General features: G+C 38.6%; 6 protein-coding genes across 15 annotated transcripts; 2 read left to right on the top strand and 4 right to left on the bottom strand.

The window, feature by feature from the left end:
- The first annotated feature begins 5,251 nt into the window (after window positions 1–5,251).
- On the top strand, window positions 5,252–9,569 carry LOC130728342 (uncharacterized). Of its 2 annotated transcripts, none has more exons than XM_057579795.1 (2): window positions 5,252–5,388; window positions 9,024–9,569. In XM_057579795.1, the coding sequence occupies exon 2, from the start codon at window positions 9,024–9,026 to the stop codon at window positions 9,567–9,569; it is 546 nt and encodes a 181-aa protein (XP_057435778.1). In that variant the 5' UTR covers window positions 5,252–5,388. The 2 variants fall into 2 exon arrangements, with proteins under 2 accessions (XP_057435778.1, XP_057435777.1); XM_057579794.1 differs by having other exon boundaries at window positions 5,275–5,381.
- LOC130728343 (protein METHYLENE BLUE SENSITIVITY 1-like) lies at window positions 5,807–6,625 on the bottom strand. Its single transcript, XM_057579796.1, has one exon. The coding sequence runs from the start codon at window positions 6,404–6,406 to the stop codon at window positions 6,089–6,091; it is 318 nt and encodes a 105-aa protein (XP_057435779.1). The 5' UTR covers window positions 6,407–6,625; the 3' UTR covers window positions 5,807–6,088.
- LOC130728341 (protein MAIN-LIKE 1-like) lies at window positions 9,470–11,308 on the top strand. The gene is made up of 3 exons (XM_057579793.1): window positions 9,470–10,028; window positions 10,110–10,870; window positions 10,952–11,308. Exons 1-3 carry the CDS (start codon window positions 9,623–9,625, stop codon window positions 11,210–11,212), a joined length of 1,428 nt encoding a protein of 475 aa, XP_057435776.1. The 5' UTR covers window positions 9,470–9,622; the 3' UTR covers window positions 11,213–11,308.
- Window positions 11,309–11,356: 48 nt separating this feature from the next.
- On the bottom strand, window positions 11,357–14,642 carry LOC130728339 (uncharacterized). 4 transcript variants are annotated; one of them, XM_057579792.1, is made up of 6 exons: window positions 14,495–14,642; window positions 14,102–14,262; window positions 12,004–13,973; window positions 11,818–11,919; window positions 11,670–11,735; window positions 11,365–11,577 (listed from the first exon to the last, which is right to left on the bottom strand). In XM_057579792.1, exons 3-6 carry the CDS (start codon window positions 12,361–12,363, stop codon window positions 11,518–11,520), a joined length of 588 nt encoding a protein of 195 aa, XP_057435775.1. In that variant the 5' UTR covers window positions 12,364–13,973; window positions 14,102–14,262; window positions 14,495–14,642; the 3' UTR covers window positions 11,365–11,517. The 4 variants fall into 4 exon arrangements, with proteins under 4 accessions (XP_057435774.1, XP_057435775.1, XP_057435773.1 ...); XM_057579791.1 differs by having other exon boundaries at window positions 11,357–11,577; window positions 11,818–13,973; XM_057579790.1 differs by lacking the exons at window positions 11,365–11,577; window positions 11,670–11,735; window positions 11,818–11,919 and having other exon boundaries at window positions 12,379–13,973; window positions 14,102–14,276.
- Window positions 14,643–15,918: 1,276 nt separating this feature from the next.
- LOC130728337 (pentatricopeptide repeat-containing protein At2g26790, mitochondrial) lies at window positions 15,919–21,223 on the bottom strand. Of its 6 annotated transcripts, none has more exons than XM_057579787.1 (8): window positions 20,625–21,223; window positions 18,411–20,414; window positions 17,480–18,062; window positions 17,274–17,351; window positions 17,106–17,190; window positions 16,859–16,923; window positions 16,698–16,773; window positions 15,919–16,560 (listed from the first exon to the last, which is right to left on the bottom strand). In XM_057579787.1, the coding sequence occupies exons 1-2, from the start codon at window positions 20,897–20,899 to the stop codon at window positions 18,488–18,490; spliced, it is 2,202 nt and encodes a 733-aa protein (XP_057435770.1). In that variant the 5' UTR covers window positions 20,900–21,223; the 3' UTR covers window positions 15,919–16,560; window positions 16,698–16,773; window positions 16,859–16,923; window positions 17,106–17,190; window positions 17,274–17,351; window positions 17,480–18,062; window positions 18,411–18,487. The 6 variants fall into 6 exon arrangements, with proteins under 6 accessions (XP_057435770.1, XP_057435768.1, XP_057435767.1 ...); XM_057579785.1 differs by having other exon boundaries at window positions 17,480–17,633; window positions 17,881–18,062; window positions 18,411–21,222; XM_057579784.1 differs by having other exon boundaries at window positions 17,480–17,630; window positions 17,881–18,062; window positions 18,411–21,222.
- Window positions 21,224–22,362: 1,139 nt separating this feature from the next.
- On the bottom strand, window positions 22,363–24,218 carry LOC130728338 (tyrosine-protein phosphatase DSP3). Its single transcript, XM_057579788.1, has 5 exons — window positions 23,812–24,218; window positions 23,590–23,683; window positions 23,019–23,076; window positions 22,857–22,900; window positions 22,363–22,764 (listed from the first exon to the last, which is right to left on the bottom strand). The coding sequence occupies exons 1-5, from the start codon at window positions 23,970–23,972 to the stop codon at window positions 22,507–22,509; spliced, it is 615 nt and encodes a 204-aa protein (XP_057435771.1). The 5' UTR covers window positions 23,973–24,218; the 3' UTR covers window positions 22,363–22,506.
- Window positions 24,219–25,436: the final 1,218 nt, after the last annotated feature.

Below are 25,436 nucleotides of genomic sequence, written 5' to 3'. Positions count from 1 at the left end.
CCCGAGGGCCTGTCTAGGCTATAAAGTGATTTATGAAGGCAACAAATTAAGGACTTATCTGCATTTTCAAATCCTGGAGGTTGGATAAAAAAGAATAAAAACAAAGTGGTATTAGAGTTGATGGTTGATGTGCCCACTGTAATGTCTCATTGTACTGAAATTATTTTTGACAATATGGTGGCTAGATGACATGTCACATTGATAAACAACAGTGCAAGTGTGGATGACATCTATTGAGAAGGAGCATTGTAATGTGGTGTAACTCACATCAAACTTGACTGGAAGGTTGTTGGCTTTCAAGTTTCAAGTATAAGTTTGGAGACCCGCCTTGTGAAATGTCTTGTGTTATAAAAAAATAATAAAGAAATAAAAAAATAATAATAACAACGCCTCTTCTCTTCTTTACTCTTATTTTCTACTTCACCAAAATCCCTTCAAATTCCACCATAAAATACACATTCTTGAGGACAAAAATTCTTACATGTGGGAAGACTCTAGCCATAATTTTCGGGAGTTAGGGTTCGTGCTTGAAGAAAGAAGAGTATTCATCTCTTCAAAGTTGCTTATTTGATTTCATTAAGGTACCTACAACCCATAAAACTACTAGAGAATAATATTCTGGCGTATGATAGGCTTCAGTAAATTTATATTAGGGTTTTGAGCACATATTTGAGGATTTCATAGTTGCTTATGACTAGTAGGATATGAGATAAAAATTGCGTTTGAAATTAATTGTTTGTGCTCAGATTTGCCAGCTACTTTCCCGTTCAAGTATGTTGGAGTTACTGAGAGCAATCTTATTGATTCCTCGTAGTTATGAGTGGTTTACAAATTACAATCATCATTACATATTTTTAAATATTCTATAATCTCTAGTTGATTATTTTGTCATAATTATAACTTGCCTATTTACTTCAAATTGGGAAACATGCTTTTATGCCTATGATCATCATTGTTGAATTTCTTCAATTTGTGGGCTTCATTGAGTTGATTTCGAGCATGTTTGCAATTCAATATGTACAATGAATTTAAAATTACAATGGTTGAATTTGGAATTATGTGACAATGAAAATGTTATTTTGAGAGATTGATGAGTATAGAAAGACAAAGTTTGAGATTTCTAATATGAATTGGATTATGGATTTGAAAGATTGAGTTTGAGGCTTTGACATGAAGTTAATTATGAATTTGAAATACCGTTTCGAGATTCATGTTAGAAATCTATAGTCGTTAGTTGGGTAACAATTTAGGCGCATCTAGTTATTTGATTTAAGGAGGAGGGGGCTATCAATTAGATGGAGATTCCAATGCACGGAGAGGACAACAACGAGATGCAAGTGCCCCCATTGAGATAATACAAGACTACAAGATTCCGGGTGGAGAAGACTATCCATTAGATGAAGTCGCCCTTTTGAGAAAGATTACACGTAAAAGGAAAGGGTTATCAACAAGATGTAGTTGCCCCGATGGTTTGACATGACAAATAGTATGAGAAGAGAAAGGAAAATCTGTTAGATAGAGTCGGCCCTATGCGAGAGGTCATGCCTTCGAGGAAATGACTATCAGTGAGATGGAGCCACCTCATGATTTCAGTTCTTCACGTGTGTGACCTTGCGATGCTGAATTTCATATTTTCATGTTTTTTATAAATTGAAATGGCTTAGTCTTCTTAGAAATGACTATTTGTGAATTTTACGATTATGGAACACTTGTTTTTTTTTTTTATAGGCAAATGTTAGTGGTTAATTGTTAGTATGTTTGAAAATCCCTTTAAATTTCCCTTTCAGGATTCGAACCCTGGACCTTCCCCTCCCCAACCCATATGTCCCCTAACTCTTACCACCTGAGCTAACCCTTGGGGACTGGAACACTTGTTATTAAAATGGTATGAGCTAATGTTATTGATAATATGAATTGTTTATATTGAGTTTGAGAGTGAAAAAAATTGTGCCTATTGTGTTTGCACTTCTAGTTAATGGTGCTTTCTAAGCTCACATTTAAGTCTTTATGACTTATCTCCTTTATTTATTTTTCTTTCACATATCTCAGGCGCAGTCGATTAGAAGGTTCTTCAAGTCATTCACTCCAATTGTTGTAGGCTTCCTTTTTGGTTGGCAGCCTTATTGGCGTTTTTTTGTTGGATTATTTATTATTCTGTAGTTATAGGGAGTCATAGGTAGATTTATATTGAGACATATAACTTTGATCACCTATTTTATTTTAATAGTTTACACTTGACTATTGGATTTGGAATTTAAAACATTTTCTTGGAATTTTAGGTATGGTAAGTCTCATAATAGATTTTGTTATATTTGAAAATGTTGAAAATATAGAGGAGACTCTGTCGATTTTTTTTATAAAATTTGGCAAACATATTTATCTATGGAAAATAATTCCCAGAAGTGGTTTTCTGAGAAACAAGTTTGCTTGGCTTGCATAATTTGGTTACGACTTGGGACTTTGGATCGTGACATACTGTTTAAAAATGAGTCAAATGAATATAATTTTGGAGATGACGCCCATGTACCCAAAACCTTAAGGTTTTTGGTAATTATGTGTTTGGTTTTTATAGTCTTCTTTGTTAGCGCATTTGTGCATATTCTCATGCTTTTTGCTACCCTTGTCTTCCCAACATTCTCTTCTTTTATGCAGCATGGAAAGCAGCATGGAAGTCTCCCTGATATAATGTAATATATGCATTGTGATTTTAGTAAAACACGAGATGAGAGTAAATTCGAAGTTAAAAATAGAAGTTGCATCATACTATATGTTTCACAGTTTAAATATATGGGAGTGAAAATAATGTTACACACAACATTCAAATTGAGTGGTTAAAGTGGAGGAAAGTATCACAAGTTATTTATGACCACAAAGTTCTGGTTAAGATTAATACATTTTTTACAGAATACCATATGACAAGTTTTAACGGTATAAGCGGAAAAGCTCTTCATGACAAGATTTAACACAACTGCATTTATAGAGGCATTTGAACTTGAGACATTTACTTAAGCTAGAGCAACCCGAGACATATGCTTGAGCTAAAGTAATCTCATGCAAGTATAACGTAGATTTTACCAAATAGATTTTGACTTATATTAACTTTAAGGATTTATTTCAATAACTTAAGGATTAAACAATCTAAAACCTTCCAACAACTTTAACTTCACCTTTGAAACTCTATTTTTAACTTAGTTTTTAAAGTAATTTTAAGCTTTAAAAAGAAAAACTAGACTGAACAACATTTACCTTCATCTTCAAAACTCTTACTTTTAATTTTGATTACCAAACACTGTCTAATGTAGTCAGAGTGAATCATTTTGCATTCCCTATAGTTGTATCATCGGTCGAAATAATCTCTCAATGTAATACAATTGGATTAGGGGCTCTCTAACTCTTAAAATTCCTGATTTTAGCCCTATGGCAGGGTCCGGTGAAGCGCGATATAACATTATCCACATCCTTTTCAATTAAAAGTTAAGTGACACATAATTTAATAATTCCTTTCTTGTTTTGTTTTACTCAATCATTTTTCATCATCTCCATCCCCATTATTTTCACCAAAACCTAGAAACTCAAAACTTAAACCCAGAAACTCATCATCATCTTTGTCACTACCTTCTCCTTTCCAATAGAACAAATGTAGTCCATATACAAACATAGCATCGTTTCCAAATAGTAAATAACAAAGTAAATCACTAATCTCCCTAACAACCATAACTTTCAACCCAAGTCCTTCTCCATCACCGAACGAAGCCATCAAGCAAACCTCATCTCAAACTTGCGCTGTGAATCAAAACCAACAAGTGTTCACAGTCAACGACCCATGATTAACCCCCACAACCAGTCACAAACAGTGTCACCGCCACCAACAACCACCTTGTAATCATCCCAACAGCCACCTTGTAATCGCCCCTTCCTCCTGTTGCGGTCTCAGTTTCCTAAATGTGCTCCATGTTTTCTATCTTTCTCGGACTCATCTTGTCACTCACCTATCTCCTAAATGTGCCCCACATAGGCACATACACTCCAATGAGGACTAAAATCAAAATTTCAAAGTTTAGAGGACACGGTTGCAACTTCATTCTAGCAAGGAACTAAAATCAGCCAACAATATAATTAGAGGACCAAAAACATGTTTAACTCAATCTTTTTTTTTCAATTGGTAAAATTTAACTACCTTACGTTGTACGTTAAATGCAAGTGAAAGTACTTAACGAACTTGATTTCCAAACATACTCACACACAGCAAAAACGGAAATAACACCAACCGAGCTAAAACTTTCTATCTCAACAAAAAATGTGTCGGGTTATTTTCTCATTTTCATACTTCGGACTCTACAATCAAAGTTATCCATAAAAAGAATTTGAGAATCGAGCAATGGGATCATATCATTTGAGAGACCAAAACCACTGGACCCAGTTAACAATTCAACAATAACTCCTACTCAACAAGAAACAACTTCACAATGTAATTTGATCCACATCTCAAAGAACATCATTCTTGGACTTAAGTTATGAAACAGATTGAGTGAATAAATGGGCAACAAAAAGCAAATATGCATACATACAAGAAAATAGGCATTGCACGAGCCACTACATAATACATGTGAGATTGATATTTGGTCTGAAAAGTATAATTAATCACTCAAGGAAGGACAAGTTGTAGAAAATAGTGATTAAGAAAGAAGTCCTATGATTCTAAACAAATATATAATCCAATTCCAACCAAACATGATCATATATCATATTATTCAAACCATTGACAGCAAACAGAGGGTGAAGATATTGTTCCATACAAGCATACCCATATGATATTTTCATAAACTGAAAGTTTGAAACTTCCAAGTACAATGAACGACCTAATAAGAAATAGAATGAATATTGCAACAGAGACCAAGATCACTCAACAAACAAAGAATTAGAATCCTTACCAGCTTTAGGAATTGATTCCCAAGAATCTTATTCCCCGGAATATCATGATAGGAATGTTATTCCAAGGCATCTATAAAAAAAAAAGTGTTTGGTTAAAAAATTCAATTCCCAAGTATATTTTAAAAATTTATTTAATTAAAATATTTAAAAATAAAAAAGAAAAGTTAGTGAGAAATAACTTTCATTCCCATGGAAATGCAAGATGTCCATAACATGGGAATATACATTCCCAACCATACTTACCCGTTTTCTGGACCAAAACGAAAAGAATGCCTAGTAGGAAATCTAAGTGACAATAATACCTTTCTATTGATATGAAGCTTAAACATGGGGATACCAAGAGGGAAATGAACTTGGGATCACTTGAAATGCCACCTGGAAACTTGTCCAGAACAGAGACTAACACTTATAGAAGAGCAACAGAGCTGGAATTAGCAGGCTTCCAACAAGTAAGAGGTATTCTTATCACAGTTTTGATACATTCACACTTATCTCTCTCCTTTTCCTTATCACACCACACATCATATCTTTCACTCTTCTCTTTTCTATTCCTATACTCAGACATCTATTCTTATATCTCTCACAGTGTAGGGTTGAATTGGGATGTCAATATATTGGTTTCCCTCTTCTTATTAATAGCTCTCGCGTTTCTAGAGGAAACACTGAGTATGTTCATTGAAGCATTTCTGCCTAGTAACTTCCTATCTTACTCTCAAGTTTCTTAGTTACCCTGCTGATACTGAATGCAGGACAAAAGACTCATCACTCACTCAACATGGAAATTTCAACAAAACTCTCACTAGCACAGCGAAATCATCGGCGGATAAAAAACTAACCCATAAGAGATCAGATAAGCAGACAACAAAGATAGTAGTAGTAGCTGAACAACATCACATTAACTGCTAATATGGGGACAAGTTTCTGAAGGGCTTAATTGATAATCTCATACCCACAAGAAAAAAGCCCTTCTAAGCCCCTTGTTACATAGCATAAAATCCAAACCTAAAAATGTAACACAAGTATCTCAACATACCCAAGTCCAGATAACTTGATAACCCCCATAAAAACACCAACTTAAAGCAAAATAACCAAACCAAAACCAAAAAAGGAAGAGTAAAAAATAAGGGGGTACTATAAAAGCAGTGAAGTTGATTAATCACTTCTTGAGACTACCGCGAACGCCAGGGCGAGGCTTGGTGGAGGACTCAGCAACGACGGTGGCGTGGAGGTTGACGACCTTGTCCTCCTCAAAAGGAATCTTGGGATGACGCGCTTCATGGTGAATCTGCATCGATTTCACATCAGGCGCTGTGACTTTGCAGTGAGGGCACTCCCACTTGGCATGGCCACCTTTCTCAAGACCCGTTCGGTCCTTCATACCCGCTTTTCCGCCGCCGCGGTTTGTCGTCGCAGCATCCAGCTTCGCCGCCAGCTCCTTCGCCGTGTGCTTCTTCGGCTTCGCTTTCCCCGTCATGGTTAACTTTTCCCCCTTCTCTTCTTCTGGAAAATTGATTAAGGGTTTGTTGTTTGATTCCCTTTGGGATTATGCGATTGATGATCGGGGTGATGAGAAATTGGAACCAAGATTGGATATTGGTTGGGGTTGAAAGGGTTGATCGGAAACCCTAATTTGGTTCTACCACTACTACTACCAACGAGGGTTGAGAGGGTGCGTATGAGGAATATCGATCAAGTTTGGTGTATAAATAGGCACACGGATCAATGAGCCCTGGATTTGGCACCCCAGGGCTTAGAAATGCCACCCCACTTAAGTGTGGGAAAATACCATAATGTCCCTGCGTGTTTATTTTCGGAACAACAATATCCGTAGGCTTTCGGATTCCGGTATTCCTAAATGATTCGGAAGGAACAGTTCCGAATGCTGTTAGTATTAAAACAAAACACGGTCAATCCCATTTCATTCCGAAACCTTTCATTCCGAAACCCTTCTTAGTCTCTCATTTCCGAAGCTCTCGCGATTTTCCCCCTCCAAACCTTCATCATCTTCGTCAACTGGAACGGGCTCCTGGAACGGTGCTCCGGTAGAGGTAAGAGCCTTCATCTTCTTCATCATCTAGTTGTTGTATTCAATTCAATTCGTATGTTAGGGTTTGGAATTCGAATAGTTTGGTGCGGTTTGGGGATGAGGTTGTTATTTGGGGTTTTAGGGATTTGGGGATTGTGGGGTGCGGTTTGGTTTAGGGTTTAGGGATTTATGCTGCTGAGATTACCATTGTGGGGTGCGGTTTGCTTTAACTCTCAGGGATTGTGGGGTGTGGGGTGCGATTTGGTTTAACTGCTATGATGAGGAAGAAATTTTGTGGATTTTGGGGTGCCATGAGCAGTCTTGGGTTTGGTCTGCTTGTTTTGGACTGCTGTTACATACATGAAACTCCAACATAGCAGTGAATATAGATAGTTTATAACTGAAGTTACATGAAACTGCTGTTACATTCAATGTTATTTTTTAGTCAATGATTCATGCTTATTGATCTAATATAGATAGTTTATAACTGAAGTATGAAGATCATTCCAACATAGCAGTGAATACACTCATTGACTTTGTTTCTGTATACCTGTCAATTGAACCAAGTTATTCTCTTCTTCCAATAACTTGGTTAGCATTAATGCATTCATGATACGTGAGTAATATCTTTGTACCTTTTTTTTGCTGCTGCTCTGCCCCCTTATATTAGAAAATATGCATTTGAATTAGAAGCTTTCATGGAAGAAAAGATTTCCTGCTGCTGCTCTGCCCCCTTATATTAGAAAATATGCATTTGAATTAGAAGCTTTCATGGAAGAAAAGATTTCCTGCTGCTCTGCCCCCTTATATTAGAAAATATGCATTTGAATTAGAAGCTTTCATGGAAGAAAAGATTTCCTACTGCTCTGCCAACTGCTATAATTATAAGCTTTGCATTATTAGATTTTCTTTTAAACTAAAACTCTTTCTTTTATAATGACAATATACAAATGTCAGGGACTTATGAGATAAGGTGAAGGCAACATTACACATGCACTTTCAACCTCATTTATATTTGATTGAAGTTTTTTTTTTTTTGATTACATGAAAGTATGAAACAAACACACTAGTATAATCTTTGGAACTCCTTCTTCAGAGCTTTCTGCAGCAGCTGCTTTAGCAGTAGTCCCTGAGAACTTCATGACCCTATTCTCTGCCTGTCTAGCTCCCCTGCATGACATTGACACATTTCACTTGTTAATAAAAAATCTGGACAAGACTATGAACCCAATTGATAAGAACTTTGTAATGCCTTTGAATTTGTCATTAAGAGACTGATTAATGATAATTTACCGGAGAATCAGCAAGGTTGATTTGGTGATGCAATTAATACACTATGATTGCAATTGTACAATAATGTCTCAAATCTCAATACACTGAACTAACTTAACTGCCTCAGTTGCTAAAGCCTCAAAACCTTATATGGCTGTACTCATTTTGATAATGGCAATGTGCTATTCCCCAATTGCTGAGTCATTGTGATAATTGTGAAGTTAATTAGTTAGTCCATTAGATAGTTAGCTAGAAGGGGATTCAAAAGGATTGGAAAATCAAGGTAGGTAGGGATTCATTCTGTACAATTGATTGTTTAAGAATTAAAGAAGAGATTCTCTGTGAAGGAAAAAAACTTAGGTAGTATTTCATTCTCCATTTTCTTCAGTTTTTTCAATTATACATCTTCATTTGTTTAGCTCTTTCTGTTAATTCTCCATGTTCTTTCTTTGGAATCCTATAGGTTATACTTATATTACTTAAGGTTTCACATCTAATATGTGAACTGTCATAATCAATTTTGTTCCATTTCTGTTTGTTTCTTTTACTATTGATCATGTTTAAAGAAAAGTAGATCTAAACATCCTCAACATACTTGATACATGTTTTGCCCTCCGTACTTTCAGTTTTCATTCTTAGAAAACTATCTTCAAGTTGAGTAGCATTTACATATACTGGTTTATTCTTTTCAGTACTTAAATATGCTAGACATGCTTATTGATCAAGTATGTTAGATATTCTTTTTATTTACATATACTTTTGCAATTATCTGATGAGTATTATTTTTTAATAGATGGCTAAGAGGAAGAGCCAAGGGCGCAGGAAATCACATGTTGCTGGGAGCTCCCATGATGCCACGGAGGATGTTGAGGATCGCCACACAGCCCCGGATGATGTTGAGGATCGCCACAGACGGCTGCATGCTTCTTTTCGTAGAGTCAGAGGCAGATTTGGTGAGGACCAGGATGTTGGTGGGACATCAAATGAGGAGCGTCGAGACCCTTGTGAGATGATTCCTGAGCCTTCTCGTCAGACGACTCCCGAGCCTTCTCCGCCTTCTCGTCAGACGACTCCCGAGCCTTCTCCGCCTTCTCGTCAGATGACTCCTCAGAGTTCGGCAGAGAGTGAGCATGAGGTTGATGTGGAGCATGAGGTTGATGTGGAGCTTCAGGTTGATGTGGAGCCTGAGGTTGGTGTGGAGCTTGAGGGTGATGCTGGAGCACGACGGGATGAGGTGCCAGTCCAGACAGAGGCACCGTTTCCAGGGGGCCTGATGATCTGTCACTGTTGGTCCGTTACCCACATCACGTTGCGCCGTGTCTGTGGCATCATATTATAGGCACCGACCCGCGTTACCCCGATAGAGGTGTGTTGAAGTTTGCCAGCGCTGGGATGAAGCTGACAAAGCTTACATGTGAGGGCGAGGGAGACGATATGAGCGCTGTTCGTCAGCGTGTGGAGGGGACCGGACTCTATCCGCTCTTCAGTTGCACCTATCTGGAGATAGACACACCCCTTCTATCTGCCCTCGTCGAGAGATGGCATGAGGATACCAGCAGCTTCCACATGCCATTCGGGGAGATGACCATCACCCTGGATGACGTGTCATCTATACTTCATTTGCCGATGGGTGATAGGTTTTATACTCCCGGACAGGCCAGCAGAGAACAGGCAGCGGAGACCTGTGTTCTGCTCTTAGGAGGGGTAGCCACGGACTACATCATGGAGTTTAAGGCGGTGAAGACCATTGGCTTGCGATTCGGGTTCTTGCAGACTCTTTATACTAGGGCTCTTGCTGGTTAGTTGTACTGTATACTTAATTTATTTGCAACTATTATATGTGAATTAAATGATTAATGGTTTCTTTGTTGTACTTTAGAGCATCGGCATGACCATGCAGCACGGATGTGGCTACTTCACCTCCTCGGCTCGACCTTGTTTGCGAACAAGAGTGGAGGACACTACACTTCTGTCCATTGGATCGGCATGCTGCAGCACCTTGATCGGGTGTCAGAGTATGCGTGGGGCGCCATTGCACTAGCTACACTGTATGATGCACTTGGTCATGCCTCACGGAGGAAGACCAAGCAGATGAGCGGTTGTTCTTCCCTCCTGGTAGCTTGGGTGTTTGAGCACTTCCCACCCACCATTATTCAGCGGATTGAGGTCCCCGAGTACACGGAGGACCAGCCTAGAGCGTGCAGGTGGATGGAGTCCCGGGCTGGGCATGCTGGACTGATGGAGAGGCGAGTTCTCTTCGATGAGATGACGGCAGAGGACGTCATATGGACACCGTATGAGGAGCACAGGAGTCACAGAGAGCTGGACGTCCGAGCTTTATACTCAGGCTACATCCGGACTCCCATCCGGACGGCCGTGCGACCTCATCTTCCTGAGCGTGTGATGCGGCAGTTTGGGTACGTGCAGCCTATCCCGCGACACCCATCTGTTGTGATGGGCATGAGTTCTGCTGCGGAGGTCGTTGATGCAACATACCAGGATTATGAGCCACACTTGATTCCAGGGGGGGTCCCTAGTATAGTGGATGGAGCGGCAGTAGATGATTACCTGGACTGGTACACCGGTGTATCTCACCGGTTCATCATCCCGGATGAGAGTAGGGCCGATCTCAGTGCTGTGGTAAGTGTGAACTTAATTTTCTTTATGCATTTGTGGTTTTGTGTATGCGGTTTACTAACATGTATATTGATTTATTTTCAGGCTTCTTTGCGTCGGGCCGTTGATTTGCTAGAGCAGGGACTTGAGGTCGACGACGGTCCCCCTAGAGATACACGCTCCCGCACTTTATTAGAGAAGTGCCTCACTGTCATCAGAGACTTGAGCAGGACCCAGAGCGTCACTTTCGTTGGTGTACGAGGAGGCAGAGGTCGAGGCAGAGGAGGAGGCGGAGATAGAGGAGGTGGCAGAGGCGGAGGCAGAGGTCGTAGGGGTAGGGTGGGTCGTAGGGGCAGGGGGCAGTGACATTATTATTATGTGTACTTTTATCGCACTATTAGTTTATACACGCTTTATTATCGGTCTGTACTTTTATCGCATTATTAGTTTGGATTTCACATTATCACGCTTTACTTGATTTGATTACATTTTTATCTCTTTTTAAATCAGGTAAAATAACAAACAAAATCCAATGGGAAGTGAAATAACGCACATAATCCAATTGAAGCAAAATAACGTACATAATTCAAGGGACGCAACATAGCCTACATAATCCAGGTCAAGGATTTTTTAAAGTTGCAAATAATTCAAAATTAGCCAAATAACATTAATCAATCTTCTGTAATGTCGGTGAATGTTTCAGATGGAGGTCCACAGTCACTGGAGAATACCTGTGAAAATTCACATAAACGAAAATTGAGATGTGTAAAAATCCACAGTCACTTTTATTTTAATTATATATGTGTAAAAAAGATTTCCATACCTTAACTATGTTGGGCAATGTTATGTTCAGGTAACAATTAGATTTTCTAGGAGAAAACACAGCTACCTAAAAGCAAAAAAGGAAGAAATAATGTTCAACTTGTCTAAAGAAGTAGAAACAATAGTCAAGTCGGTTAGAAATAATAAACCTTCTGGATAAGCATAACAGATCCAACATTTATGTCCTTCGCGAATTCGCTTTCAGTGAAAACCTTGTGATGGACACTAGCACCGACAGTGCCCGTAGGATCCTGAAACTCAAACCCATATGGCATTGACAGAGGACATTTAAATACCATGACATTGATGAAAAAGAACGCGGAAGATGGAAATACCTTCAGGGTAACTGACACATCGCCGAATCCGTTTGGCGTGCATGATTTGATAACTGCGACGATGAGATCGACCCTTTCTAGATGGTGAGTGATTGAACCCAGAGGAGTTGCAGATCCGCCTAATTGCAAGGCTGAAAGCCAAGCATTGGAGTGAAAATCGGGATCAGTGTCGTGACCGTCTTCGACGACGCGCCTAACAAATTGTTGGGTTGGAATGAGGTGTCCGTCGGTGGTGGAGCTGCGTTGAATCATGGCGGCCTGGACAACACCAGCAGGGCCGGGAATGAGAGGACGAGAACTTGCAGAAGAGTTGCCTCGGAGTTTGCAAGGGCGGATGAAGGTGGGCAAATCTTGTTCCATTTTGATTTTGAAGGTTTCGTTGAAAGAATGAAAGGAGAGGATGAATACAAGAAAGCTTAAATCAAGCAAATTTATAGATGAAGGAGTAATGGGGTTGGTTGTTGTTGGTGGTTGATAGTAATTAGGTTGGCTGTGGTTGGATGAGAGTAATGAGGTTGGTTGTGGTTGGTTGTGGATAGTGATGGAGAGACTTAAAATTAAAATGAGAAAAAAAATTAACGTTCGGATCCCCAGATTCCGAAGTTGTTCGGATCCTATAAATCCGAACTGTCTCGGAAACCTAAATGTCGAAGATTTTTTAAACTTGGGGGTGCCAAATTTAAGTATATGACACGGAAATGGAAAGGAGTCGTCCGAAAGATTTCGGACTCCGTAGTTCCGAAGTACTTCGGAAACCAAAGTTCCGAAATTTGCTTAACCAGTTAAAATGACAGTACCAGAAACAATGCAGGCAGAATCACAAGTTCTCATAACCAGCTACATTGCAGGGCAGAAACAGATAAAATGCACATGAGAAATAGTTTAATACTACATCATAATACTTTGAACTTCTAATTAGTTGTACATATGTCATTGCTACAAACATCAATCCTAGTCTCAATCTTCTCCAAGGTCTATAAAGACATTCTCTTGAGGACCACCCGTAGGATCAATCCAAGCATTCAATTCTGCCGTAAATGTAGCCAAACGCGCCGCATACGGGAAGATCCATTGGTCGGTGGGTTCTTTGGCCAAAAACGGCCATTGGGGAGCAAAAAAAAATCTCTGTCAGTCACAATCACTTGAGGTAATCTGGCATCATCGGCAATAAGAGACTTCATGCACTCCAAGGCCCAAACATAGTCAATTGTGTGCTCCCTAACTATGTAGCAAAATGCTATGGAGAAAGTCAACCCCGTAGAAGTGAGACCAACCATTTCAAGCAAGGGGATCTGATATCTGTTTGTCTTGTACGTGCAATCTATGATGACCACATGAGGGAATGTGTTGAAGAGTCTGACCGCATCAGGATGAGCCCAAAAGAGATCCCTAATCTTACTTGAATCAGCTTGTTGCCTTTCAAAGTGAACATACTTGGCTTCTACCAACTTCTTCATCAAATGTTGCATTTCTGTCAATGGTCCCCTCTCCTCTTTTTTAAACCTTTTGTTGCAACTGTAAACTTGAGTGATTGTAGTCAAGTTACTTGGATTGTTTTCCTTCAATGCCGCTAGTATTTGTCTCGGTGGAGTCCAAGTACTAGTCATGGTGCCCACAAGCCCCTTCTCTTCCTCTGTTAGTCGACCAACGTAGGGGTGGCCAACTAGTGATTTAGCTGGTTCATGGTTGTGTTTACCATCCATCACTTTCAGCCACCACATTCTATCACCCTTCGTAGGTCGTCCTTTGAGATTAAACTTACAATCAGTCTTTTGTGATGCGGTCTTTTTGTACTTGAATGTATTCGGGTCCTTGTATGGCCTGTAAATACCATGCTTCGCACACTTAATAGTAACAAATACCTTTCCTCCACTTATAGCATAGTCAGACCTTGCAATCACCAGCACATAACCATTCGCCTTTCCAACATTCTTAGCCCATTGTTCAAGCTCATCACGAGTATCAAATATCTGTTCAATGATAACATATTGCTTTAGAAATAAAACATCCTACCAACCATCACTAATTATTCAATGATCATCACATCATTTTCCAAATACATAGTAGTATGTTCCAACAAAAATTATTCAATGAATACCTGGTCAGTTGTAAATAAATGTGTGGCGTCCACGCTTATACGAGGGGGCACCCACGGAATGATATTGCTAGGAGGCTCAACATTCCCAGAACCGCATGCGGCATCGCATGCGGCATCAACCAGTAAATCTTCTTCATATAGGTACGGTTCAGTCATTCAGCCTGCATGTAACAAACTGCAACTGGTTAACTACTTCGGACATTGGGATTCCGAACTCGTTCGGATACAGACAATCCGAACTCGTTCGGATACAGACAATCCGTATCAAGCTCGACAGCATCAGAATACAAGCAAACAATGGTGGTGCAAAACGAACTTCCAACAAACAACAATGAAATGTAACTACAATGATAAATAAAGCAGGATATGAAGGGGGAGAGAAATGAAACTTACCAGAAGGAACTTGGTAGCAAGGTGGAACTTGGAAGGAGATGGTGGTTGAGGGTGGAGCAAGTGGAACTTGGAAGGAGATGGTGGTGAGGGGGAGGAAAACAAACGTGGAGGAAGAAGAGGAAGAGTGGTGGTGGTGGAGTTTTTTGAATCTGATTGTAATGGGGGGGGGTGGTGATGAGGTTGGTGGTGGATGAGTAATGGTGATGGAGTTGGTGGTGGAGGAGTAATGGTGCTCAAAAGGTGGCAGTGTGCGACAGGTTTTCGGATTCAACGAATCCGAAGTACTTCGGATTGTACGTTTCCGAATTATGTCTGTCATTTAAGTGTCAGATTCAACAAGGTATTATTCGAAACTTTGGATTCCGAAGTGTTACGGATACCCGGTGTCCGAAAGGGTAGTTCTGGCATTTTTTAAAAAATCTGGGGTGCCATTTCTAAGCCTTGGGGTGCCAAATCCAGGGCTTCTATGGATAAGGACGCGCCCCCTTCTCAAGTAAGCATTTAGAGGTTTTTTTTAAACAAAATATTTTAGATATTCATTCAATTTAAAAGATCTTTTACTCATATCAATTATTTTGTTTTTTTTTTAAAAATAGTTTGTTTTTAGTTTTTTTTTTATAAGAGAAAAAGTAATAGAAAAACAGAAAAACTAGCTACCAACATCCAGTACAACGATGCCGAGACAAAATGAGTGTTATTCCACAGGCGTACTGTCATTGAGTATCCTTTTCTTTGCTTGACGAGATAAGCAATTCGGAGTGTTATTCCACAGACCAACTGCACACTCGAGGATGTGGGCATAAGTTGTCGTGTCCGGCTAATCGTGTCCCTCTCCTAGTAAGTACTGACATTCTCATATTGGTGCGATGCGTTCATTGCAATCAAGCAATCAGAGGCACAAAAGTCTTGAACTCAATACTAAGAGTATGCTCCAGACCCAACTTCATCGCCATGACCTCCGCAAAAAAAAAAGGACTCCCCCACCGAAGCTAGACGAGATGTTCAAGACCCAAAACTCCATTTTCCGCACGCAACACTGCGCCACAACCCATACGCACAAGACTGCTGCTTCACCTCCCATCGGTGGCAAGGTGAATTTCTGCTGCAACAGGAGTCATAAACGTCGTTGTCATGCTCGAGTGCACAAGGTGCGAGTGGGGTGCACCGAGGTGTTGCTTCTAGCTAGCAACGTCAAGGATTACATTGCGTAAAACATACTTTAATTCAAGGATTTAATTATAATTTTTTTAAAATAATAGGAGTAGGAATTTTTTTTAATTACTCTCATAATTTCGCTTTGTGTGTGATAGAGATCAAAGGTCCCTTGGTCTCCTCAAGAGTGCGGGTCCTAAGAATTGAGCTCTCAAGTTAGGGGTATAAACAACCACTTTTTATCACTGCGATCAACATTGATTGTGTAATAGTAAGATATAATTTGATGTACGTGTGTAAATTAAATCCATAATTTATTTACAATGTGTTTTTCTTTTTTCGGTAACAAGAGGAAAGAAAATAATCACAAAACGAAATGACTAAACTAGAGTATCGTGACACAAAAATGAAATAACGTTCGAATGAGGAGCCTTCAAAACATGAAGGGGACAACGCATCCGAGCCACTTGCTTAGCAAATGCATCAGCAACTCGACTCCTCTCCCGATCAATATGAATAATATGAACTCTCCAATTCCAAGCCAACATCTCACGAATAGAAGAAATAAGCTCTCCCTATCAGTAATCACGGACCTCTCCATTTTGCCCCCAAAAGCTCAACAGCCTCACTGTAATCTGAATTACAAATTATATCTTGAAAATGCAACTCGCAAGCATGTTTCAAACCCACGCGCACGACCAAAAGCTCCGCCTAGAAAGCATTTCCAGCCCCATAAGAATAAGCAATCCCCGACAGCCAACGTCTCGCGCCGTTCCTTATCAACCCGCCAGCACCCACCTAACCCACATCTGCGATCTAGCTGCATTGAATCGCGGCCGGTCGGAGTAGAAGCAGCAGCCACGCTTGGCGCGATCCTCCCCCACTTGCTAAACTCGTTCACAACAATGAACAGCCTAAACACCATTTGGATAAGCCAAGGTTGTGGATCAAAGACAAAATTGTTATGCCACTTCCAAATACACCAGAGGATAGCCACAGGAAGCCAATTACCAAAAACAACTACTGAGTTTATAGATAGTCAAAACCATACCTGTTGAGGTGTTCTTTTCACATACAAATCCAAAAATTCTGGCTTCACGCATATAAATTTCTCTCCTGCTCTTTCACTGGTATTTAAGAAAGGCATAATCATTAATCGATAACAAAACCAGATAGCTACTTGAGTAAAAAATTCCAGTTAGATTCCACTACCTTTGAACCGTCAAAGTCACTCAGAGGCAAAAGAAAATTGAAATTGCAAGTTGGGGAAATCATCCCTGCAAGTGAGAAACAGCAAGAAAAACACATTAAAGATCACATGACTCTAACTTCTAATCTTGACCATACATGAAATCTGCAGTTGAAGCATTGATGGTGAGAACAAAGCTTGAAAGCATTAAAGAAAATGGAAAACAAAACTCTATGAAGACACTAAAGAAGAGAGAAATTAAAAAGCTACCCATCCGTTCTTCCAGTTGTTTCAATCAGTAAAAGCCAAAATTACTGTTAACTGAATGGAAAGGTCACCGTCACCATCAACATGTCTGTAATAAGCAAATAAATTAGTTTTTAAGACTATTTTAAAGCATGTTCATAGAGCACAAAAAATGCAAATTTCTTCACTTACCTTGAATAAACTAACCACAGCCTCCAATTCAAATGGTTAAAACTAAGAGTTAAACCCTTCAAATCTCATTCATATTACCTGAAATCACAATACAAAAGCAACATTTAAACATCCTCAGATGTTAAAAGTTGAAAACTTGTAAGTTGTAATACAACACCATTACACGCATAACCTCAACTATGAAATCCAAACGGGTAAGAACTAACCTCAGCAAATTTCACCGACCCAGCCTCCTAAAAAAGATTGGTCAATTGGTCACTCACAAGTCACAACATCCCATTGCAAGTTCCCAACGAAGATCTTCAAATCTTCATAAGGTTCAGCAGATGCCTCAAAGAAAAGAAAGTTAATACAGACCTGCTACATGAAAATGAAGTTCTACAAATATTGTGCCGCGACCACATCATGCCAGTATTAAACAGATATGTAATACTGAACATAATCAATTTGAGTCAACACAATTTGGGTAAAAAAATTATTTACTGATGATTGGTTTAAATTAATGTAGTTAATAAAAATGGTTGAATACTTTGCGTTGTTAGATAGGGTGTACAATTAATTATCACCCAAGTCTTGAAGGTTATTAATGCCTAGACATGATAGTTACCTTTCCTGCCAATGAAGAATGTTACCAGCACATAGCAATGCCTCCCCATGTTTTTTCATAATGATCTAATGTATCAACATTAGGTCCAAAAATCCCAAATATACATTGTGGCTATGTCTGGAAGGAGTGTTAACTTTATGTTTCAGTTGGATAAGTTGTTTGCACAGTCTCTTTGCATCAGTCTACACAGAATAGAATTTCCATAGTCAAAGATACGATACAGGTAATGTTGAAAGAAAAAATTGATCTCTTGTACAACTTTATATTTTGAATAAGTTTCAAAGCCTCATGAAGACATGCAGTGACTGATTCTTACCAAATCACCACCATCCCTCAGCCCAAAAAGAGAATTCTTAAGGAAATAATGTGTCAGTGTGCAACCTTTTTTAAAAGAAAGAACAAACAACGCTATTTACGGAAAGCCTGTCAAAAGACTAACGAACCTAAAAGATTAAGCTTTTACCCAATGAAACAAGATTTCAATTGAAACACTTATAACTACAGATTAAGCACGTAAGATTATGTTTCACCTTTAGGTATTGAGTATTGACCAGATAGATTTTAGAACTTGAGATAGATCCAAGCACTGACAGTCTGAACTGACAAACTACTCATGAAATTGCACCTTTCTAGCTTTTAGAATACTGCGATTCACAGCTGAGATGATATGCGAACTTGGTGTCATTCCCTTTGAAGACATTTCATCAAGCAATTCAGAAGCTTCCTTCATGAGCCCTTTTTTATAGTAGAGAGAAATCATATCAGTGTATGTGACCTTATCTGGTTCCAGTCCTTTGTCAATCATGTCTTCAAATAGTCTAATTGCATCTTCATAGTTATCTGTCTTCATGAGACCATTAATCAAAACACTGTAACAAACAACATCTAGACTTATTTCTGTTTGCTTCATATCTCTCCAGATGGTGTTGATAACATCCAATGCCGCTGCATTTTTAAAGCTCCCATAAAGTAAAACTGTGTAGGTAATGACATCAGGTTTGATCCCTCTCCTCTTCATATCCTGGAAGAGGTCAAGGGCCTCTTTCAAGGAATTCATCCTGCAATAACTATTTATCATAGTTGTGTAAGTTACAACATCAGGAGTAAATCCTCTCCCCACAAAAGAATCAAACAAAGAGCGAGCATGTTTTGTCTTCCCAACATGGCACAAAGCATCTAATACTATAGAATACATTATTTGGCTAGGTTCCACATTCAATGACCGCATGGTCTCCAGCAACTTCATAGCTTTGCCAATGTCCCCTACCAAACAGAGTTTTGTAAGTAGCTTGAAACAAGATTCTTCTTTTGCAATATCTCCTTTGTTTGACAGCTCAAGGAAAAGTTCATATGCTTTTTCGACAAGGTCTACTTTACAATAGCCGACCTCACTTATTGGGGTCGGGCTTTTGTCGTCGCCGTAGTTGTTGTTGTTGTTGCTTGCTTCACAATAGCCATTCACCATGGCAGAATAGATTTCAACACTCTTATCTTGTAGACGGTTAAAATGAGCCTCAGCTTCACCAACCTTGCCTACTGAACATAAACCTTCAATGATCATCTTGTGTGTAGTTGAGTTTGGCTCCACACCATCACTCTCCATTTCATCGAAATTGTTAATTGCCACACGAGCCTCGTCATTTCTACACACCCCAGCAGCCAGGACATTATATGTGACAATATCAGGTTTAAAACCTTTATTTTTCATTTCATTAAACATATAAAAGGCATCAATGAGGTTACCCTGAAGGCAATACCCTTTAATAAGGGTTGTGTAGTGTTTAATATCTAAATCAATGTTCTTAACTCTCAACTCTTCCCGCATTTCTATTGCGTCATCCACTTTACCTAATTTACATAAAGCATCAAACACAATATTATAAGCTACCCCATCAAGAAACATGCCTGATTCCTTGAATTCTTTAAACTTATCTACCACATCCGAATCCATGCCCATCTCAACAAGGCCGTGAAGGATGTTGCTAACAAGTACACAATTTGTTTTTATACCCTTTGAAATCATGTCAGCATATAAGTCTAAAGCTCTGGGCAGATTATGACTCTTACAATAACCACAGATCAATGCAGAATAAATATTCACATCAGGAACCAACCCCTGCCTTTCCATGTCCAAAACAACACTCTCAGCTTCATCTAATTTCATTTCATTACAAAACCCGTGAATAACAGCGGTGTAAGCATAAACCTCTATGGGAGCATTCACCTTTCTAAATTCTTGGAGAAACTGATATCCCCAATCAGACCTATGATTTTTGCAGAGGCCCTCAATTAAAACTGCATTACAATAGGAATCAGGAGTCACCCCAGCTTCCTCCATTTCTTGAAACACATGAACCACATCACCTTTCCTATACAGCGCCTTCATGACAATGGCATAGGTGTAATGATTAGGGCTCAAACCAAGCCTCTTGAGCTGCTCATAAATTGCCAGGACCATCTCCACTTTACCATGTCCAACCAACCGGTTGAGGAGAAAGTTACAAGTCAAGATATTAGGCAGAATTCCGCGCCTCCTATTAAGAAACAAGAAATCAATAGCCTCATCAAACATGCTAAGACTAACACAAGATTTAACAAACCCATCAAATGCTCTGCGCAAGAAGGGCTTCCCATCAAGACCCTCATCCTCCTCCCCCTCCAGAAGCTCCTCAAACAAGTCATGGATTTCGAACAATGGGTCTCGTTTCGAAAGGGCAATTAGTTCAAGGAAGAGAGAATCTAACCTCCTATCCATGCCCCAGTAGCAGAAGATCCTGATTATGGCAGCATAGGTTGAAATGCTGTGAGGGAACCCCTGCTGCTTGAGATCATGGAAGAAGGAAATTGCACGATAAGGGTCGTTTTGCAAACGGTCGAGGGTTTGCGCGTGAAGGTCAGGGTCACAAGATGAGGAATTCGGAGTGTCTGAGAAATTGAGTTGAGCAAGTGCAGTGGATGCGAACCTTAAGGAGTGATGAGGGGTTTTGGGGAATAATTGGAATAGAGGAAACCGCATCATTCAATTGACATTCAACAGCGGCGGATGAAGAAGGACGTGGTGGTGGTTGACGGTGGTTCTGGGTGTTGCACGGTGGAGTAATAGTAACAATAAGAGCGTTTCTGGTTCTGCTGAGGGGGTTCTTCGCCGGGCAGAAAGGGGAAGAGGGCAGCGTCGCCGGCTCCGACCAAGTGTGTTGCGCCGGGCGGTGGTGTTCTGCCGCCGCTTGAAGTGGCGGCGGAAGGAGGAAGAGACAAGACAGTGACGGTGATATAGTTCAGTTTTCTGTTGTACGACAAAACCTCGGCTTCTTCAGTTTTAGGCGTCTTATTCTGTATTTTTTTTTTTTTTGGTTTTTTTTTAACTAACATTTTTATGGGAAAAATATGTTTTAAATTTTAATTGTTATAATTTAAATTTATAATAAATTGTTAGGGACTTGTTTTCTTGTGCTTAGTTGTTTTCGCTTTCTGTTTTGTTTTTTGAAGAATAAAAAATTGTGAATTTTTTGGGTGCTTACAAGTATCCTCTATTGATGACATTGTTATTAGGGCAGGGACTAAAACATAGGGGATGGGTGTGGGGGCTCTAATGGTAGATGCTTCGGGTATCAAGTTGGGAATGGATTGCTTCAAGGTTAGGTTTCTCTTAAATAGTTCTGGAGTCTGATTGTGAATATGTACTTAAAGCGATTAGCAAGGAGACTCAATAGTTCTTATTTGTATGCTCACTGTGTCATGCAGACAGTGTTTGGACTGCAAGCTTTCCTATTTGTATTCTTGCTCGTTCTTTATCAGACATTCTACTAATGATCTTCAATTAAATGATAAAATTTGTTCTGAAAAGTATATTTCTATCTCAAAATGTAATTTGTTATCTGATAATCTCGGAAACTAATTTCTCAAATGTAAAATGTAAAATTACATTCTAAAAACTACTATTCGGAACATAATTTTTCACCACCCAGAGAATACCACATTGTCCCCATCAATCCACGATAATGTCTTTTTCACTAAAGTATTGCACCTTGTAATTCTAGGCGGAAATATTAAAAGCAACTTTTGTAAGGCGAGAAGTACGCGTCATCAAATTCCAATAATAATCATCAATGATGTGCTCAAAGCCATAGCTTGTCCATTTAAAGAAAATGATACTCTATCTTCACTCTTCAGAAGCTTCTTTTGCACAACTTGTGGTAACACTTTGGTCTCATCGACTTCACAATTGACTGATTCAAAATTGTCACCTCTAAATCAGTCCTATGTTTCTTCCTCCACATTGTAGATTGAACCTGGACTAGTCCCGTCCAACCTTATCCATTTAAAGGAAATGATGCTCTATCTTCAAAAACTTCTGTTGGACAGAACCAATCCTTGACAATAGCAGATCAAAGCTAATAATTGTTTTCAAAATAAATGTTTGCACCATTGTATTTCTATAGTTGTGTAAAATAATGACAATTGGAATGGGGGCTGAGAAGGGGGTGAAAGATAAAAGGCAATGTGTGTATACTCTAAAGATCATTGAAAATTCTAACTTTTAATAGGTATCAATGACAGATCAACTTCTATGAAGAATGAACTCCTAACAAATCAAATTTTGAAAAAAGGGGTTATGCCCCGGCACAGTTAAAATGATGTCAATCGGGGCTTCTGTAAATTGTCCTCTGTATACGACAACCGGCGCTTCTTCGAACCATATCCATGGTACTGGTAGATGATGCTGTAAAGGCACTGGCTCAGGATTTTGATGTCAAACTTTTCTATGAAGCTTAAATCCATTATTCTGGATTTAACACCGGCAAATCGCTGGTACTCCTCAAACACAGAAGACAAACACCAATTCTGGAATTTCCGAAAGCAACCAACTAGGCAACCTGTCCTATGCTGCAATAAAGAAGAGAAGGTCCCTCAGAATCAGAATAAAAAGAATGAAAAAAAAAATAATGAGAAGATATCCTCATTAAGTGAATCTATACCTTTCCACGTTTGCAATGGATCAAAACTGGATGATTTCTCACATCTGAAACCACACAAAAAATGAAGGCAATTTAAACATCAAATCTAATATACAAGAAAAGCACCCAAAGAAGAAAAAAAAACTGCATCTCAAAGTTGAATGAGCATGTTATAATTCATACCAACTAAAACTTTCAGAGCCTCCATGATAGAATCACTGAGAATTGGTAAAGAAACATCCTGCAAATAATACAAAGACTTGTTAGATATGGAATCAGGAAAAGCACAATCAATATGTATCAAATTTCATGTCCACTAGTCAATAGATTCCCTTGTACAATACAATCATAAGAGTCAAGCAAGTATTCAATCATGCATAGCCACATGTAAAAAAAGAAGGGCTTTAGCTGCAGTTATTTCACTATAAGAAAAAACAATTCACTTGACACCAACCCCCCATGTATGTGATAAAATCCAGATATTCTTCCCTTCCCCTAAAAACAAAATACCACAATTAACAGCCACTGAAAACAAAAGTTAAACCTAGGGCTCTTTGCCATTCCAATGGAAAATTATCTTCCAAATCCATAATTAAGAGAACCAACCAAATTTCCCACAACCCAGGTTTCAAAACTCTCAGTACCTTCCAAAACTCTGAACAAACAGTTCATATCAGCATATATCAAATACTCACATCACATGACATTACAAATTGACAACACATGTCAGCACAGCCAATGAAATGAAAATTACCGTCTTCCCCTCGATTCCAAATTGAAAAAGCTGAATATTCTCCGACCGAAGAAACTCCAGATTCTCTTGCGGGTAAGGTTCAGGACACAAGTATCTGCAGAATTTCCCAAAACCCATACATTAAAACAAAAAAATCAAATTTTTCTTGCAGTTTCGAATACCCTTTATCATTAATTTCAAAAGAAAAGCAACGAGTTGAGATTCAAGAAAAGAGAAACTAACATGACAGAGCGAAGGTTTAGGGTTCGGAGAAAGGGGAAATTTGAAGGGTTGGGGAAACTTGATCGGAAAATGCAATCCTCCACCATGGAGAAGTTCGTCGGCGGAACCAGAACGTCGTCGTCGCTTTCATCACCGCTATCAACCTCAACAAGAATCCCCATTCATTCAACAATAAACAACTGTTCCTCTTTCTCTCTCTCTGAAAATTCAATGGTGTGTGAATTGAATTGAATCGAAATGAATGTGAATTTGATGAGTATTTATAGAGTGAAATTGAAAAGATGATGATGATGATGAGGATTCAGAATCTGAAATAGAGAGTTTGATTGAGATTCTGCTTCTTCTTCTTCTTCTTCAAAATTCAGAGTTTTATAGATAATGAAAAATAAGGGTTTTTGAAGGTGGCAGAAACGGCGTCGTTTGGTGGGTTTATGACTTTCCAAAACGGCGGACACCTAGATTGCTGTTGGCGCGGTGCGTGGAAAGCGCAGAGAATATAATGTTGCTCACTCTTTTGATAATTAATTTTATTATTTATTATCGTTAATTAGTTTACTCTTTATGATAATTTTATGAGAAAAAGTTTGATGTACCGACGGTGTAAAGTTTTTTTACACCGTCAACCAATCAGATTTTAAGGATGTGAGAAAATCTCTCTTTTCATTTAATTTTTTTAATTGACATGTCACATCCTTAAAATCTGATTGGTTGACGATGTAAAAAAACTTTACACCGTCGGTGCATCAAAATTAAACTCTAATTTTATTCATTTACTGTTAATCAGTTAGTGTTAATTAAGAGCTTCTAGAATTTTCCCAATACTCTTTCATGATTCATTGCAAATTTCTGTTTTGGTTTGTTCGAGATATGGTTAGTTAGGTCCATTCAAAAAAAAAAGATATGGTTAGTTCAAAGATTATACTAACATAATGCAAAAAAAAAAAAGATACTAACATAGTTCAAAAAAAAAAGATGATACAAATATTTTTTCGATGAAAAAGAAAATGATATACTAACAAATATAGCTTATTAATTAAAATTTTGATTTTTAAAAGATGAGGAATGTAACCAGATTTAATTTGTAAAATGATTCAATTGAAGATATTAAATTTTGAGAACGAAAAATAATATACTTATAAATTCCTTTTTTTTTTGCTTCACGGATATATCACCATCTGTTTGTGATGCAATTACATGTCTCTCGTAAAATTCTATTTTTAAGAATTCAAACTTATACTCTTACCCTTAAGGTTTAGTTTGTGTATCACTAGTCAAACAATATTTATGAATTCTCAATACTTGAAAATTAAATATTATGATCTAGATAATAACTCAATCCAAATGAGATAAAAGAAAATGAGATAATCTAGACAAAAATGGAAATTCAAATGGATAAAGTGAAATGATAGATACTTATCCATGTTTGATCCAAATAAAAATTAAATGAAAGTTGATAAAATTTCTTTTATTTCCAATTTTAAGATGTGAACGATGACTTTTATCTTTTCGGTGCTAGAAGGATAATTTTTTTTAATGACAGCAAATGCTTAAATTGAAATCGCCACTGATGTCAAAGTGTCAACAAGTACAAAAGCAACAGTTCCCGTATGATAGCTCAAGTGGTA

This window comes from Lotus japonicus, chromosome 1 (genome assembly GCF_012489685.1).
Source record: "Lotus japonicus ecotype B-129 chromosome 1, LjGifu_v1.2".
NCBI lineage: Eukaryota > Viridiplantae > Streptophyta > Magnoliopsida > Fabales > Fabaceae > Lotus > Lotus japonicus.
The sequence above is the reverse complement of the archived record's forward strand: the minus strand, read 5'-3'. Positions and strand labels throughout refer to the sequence as shown.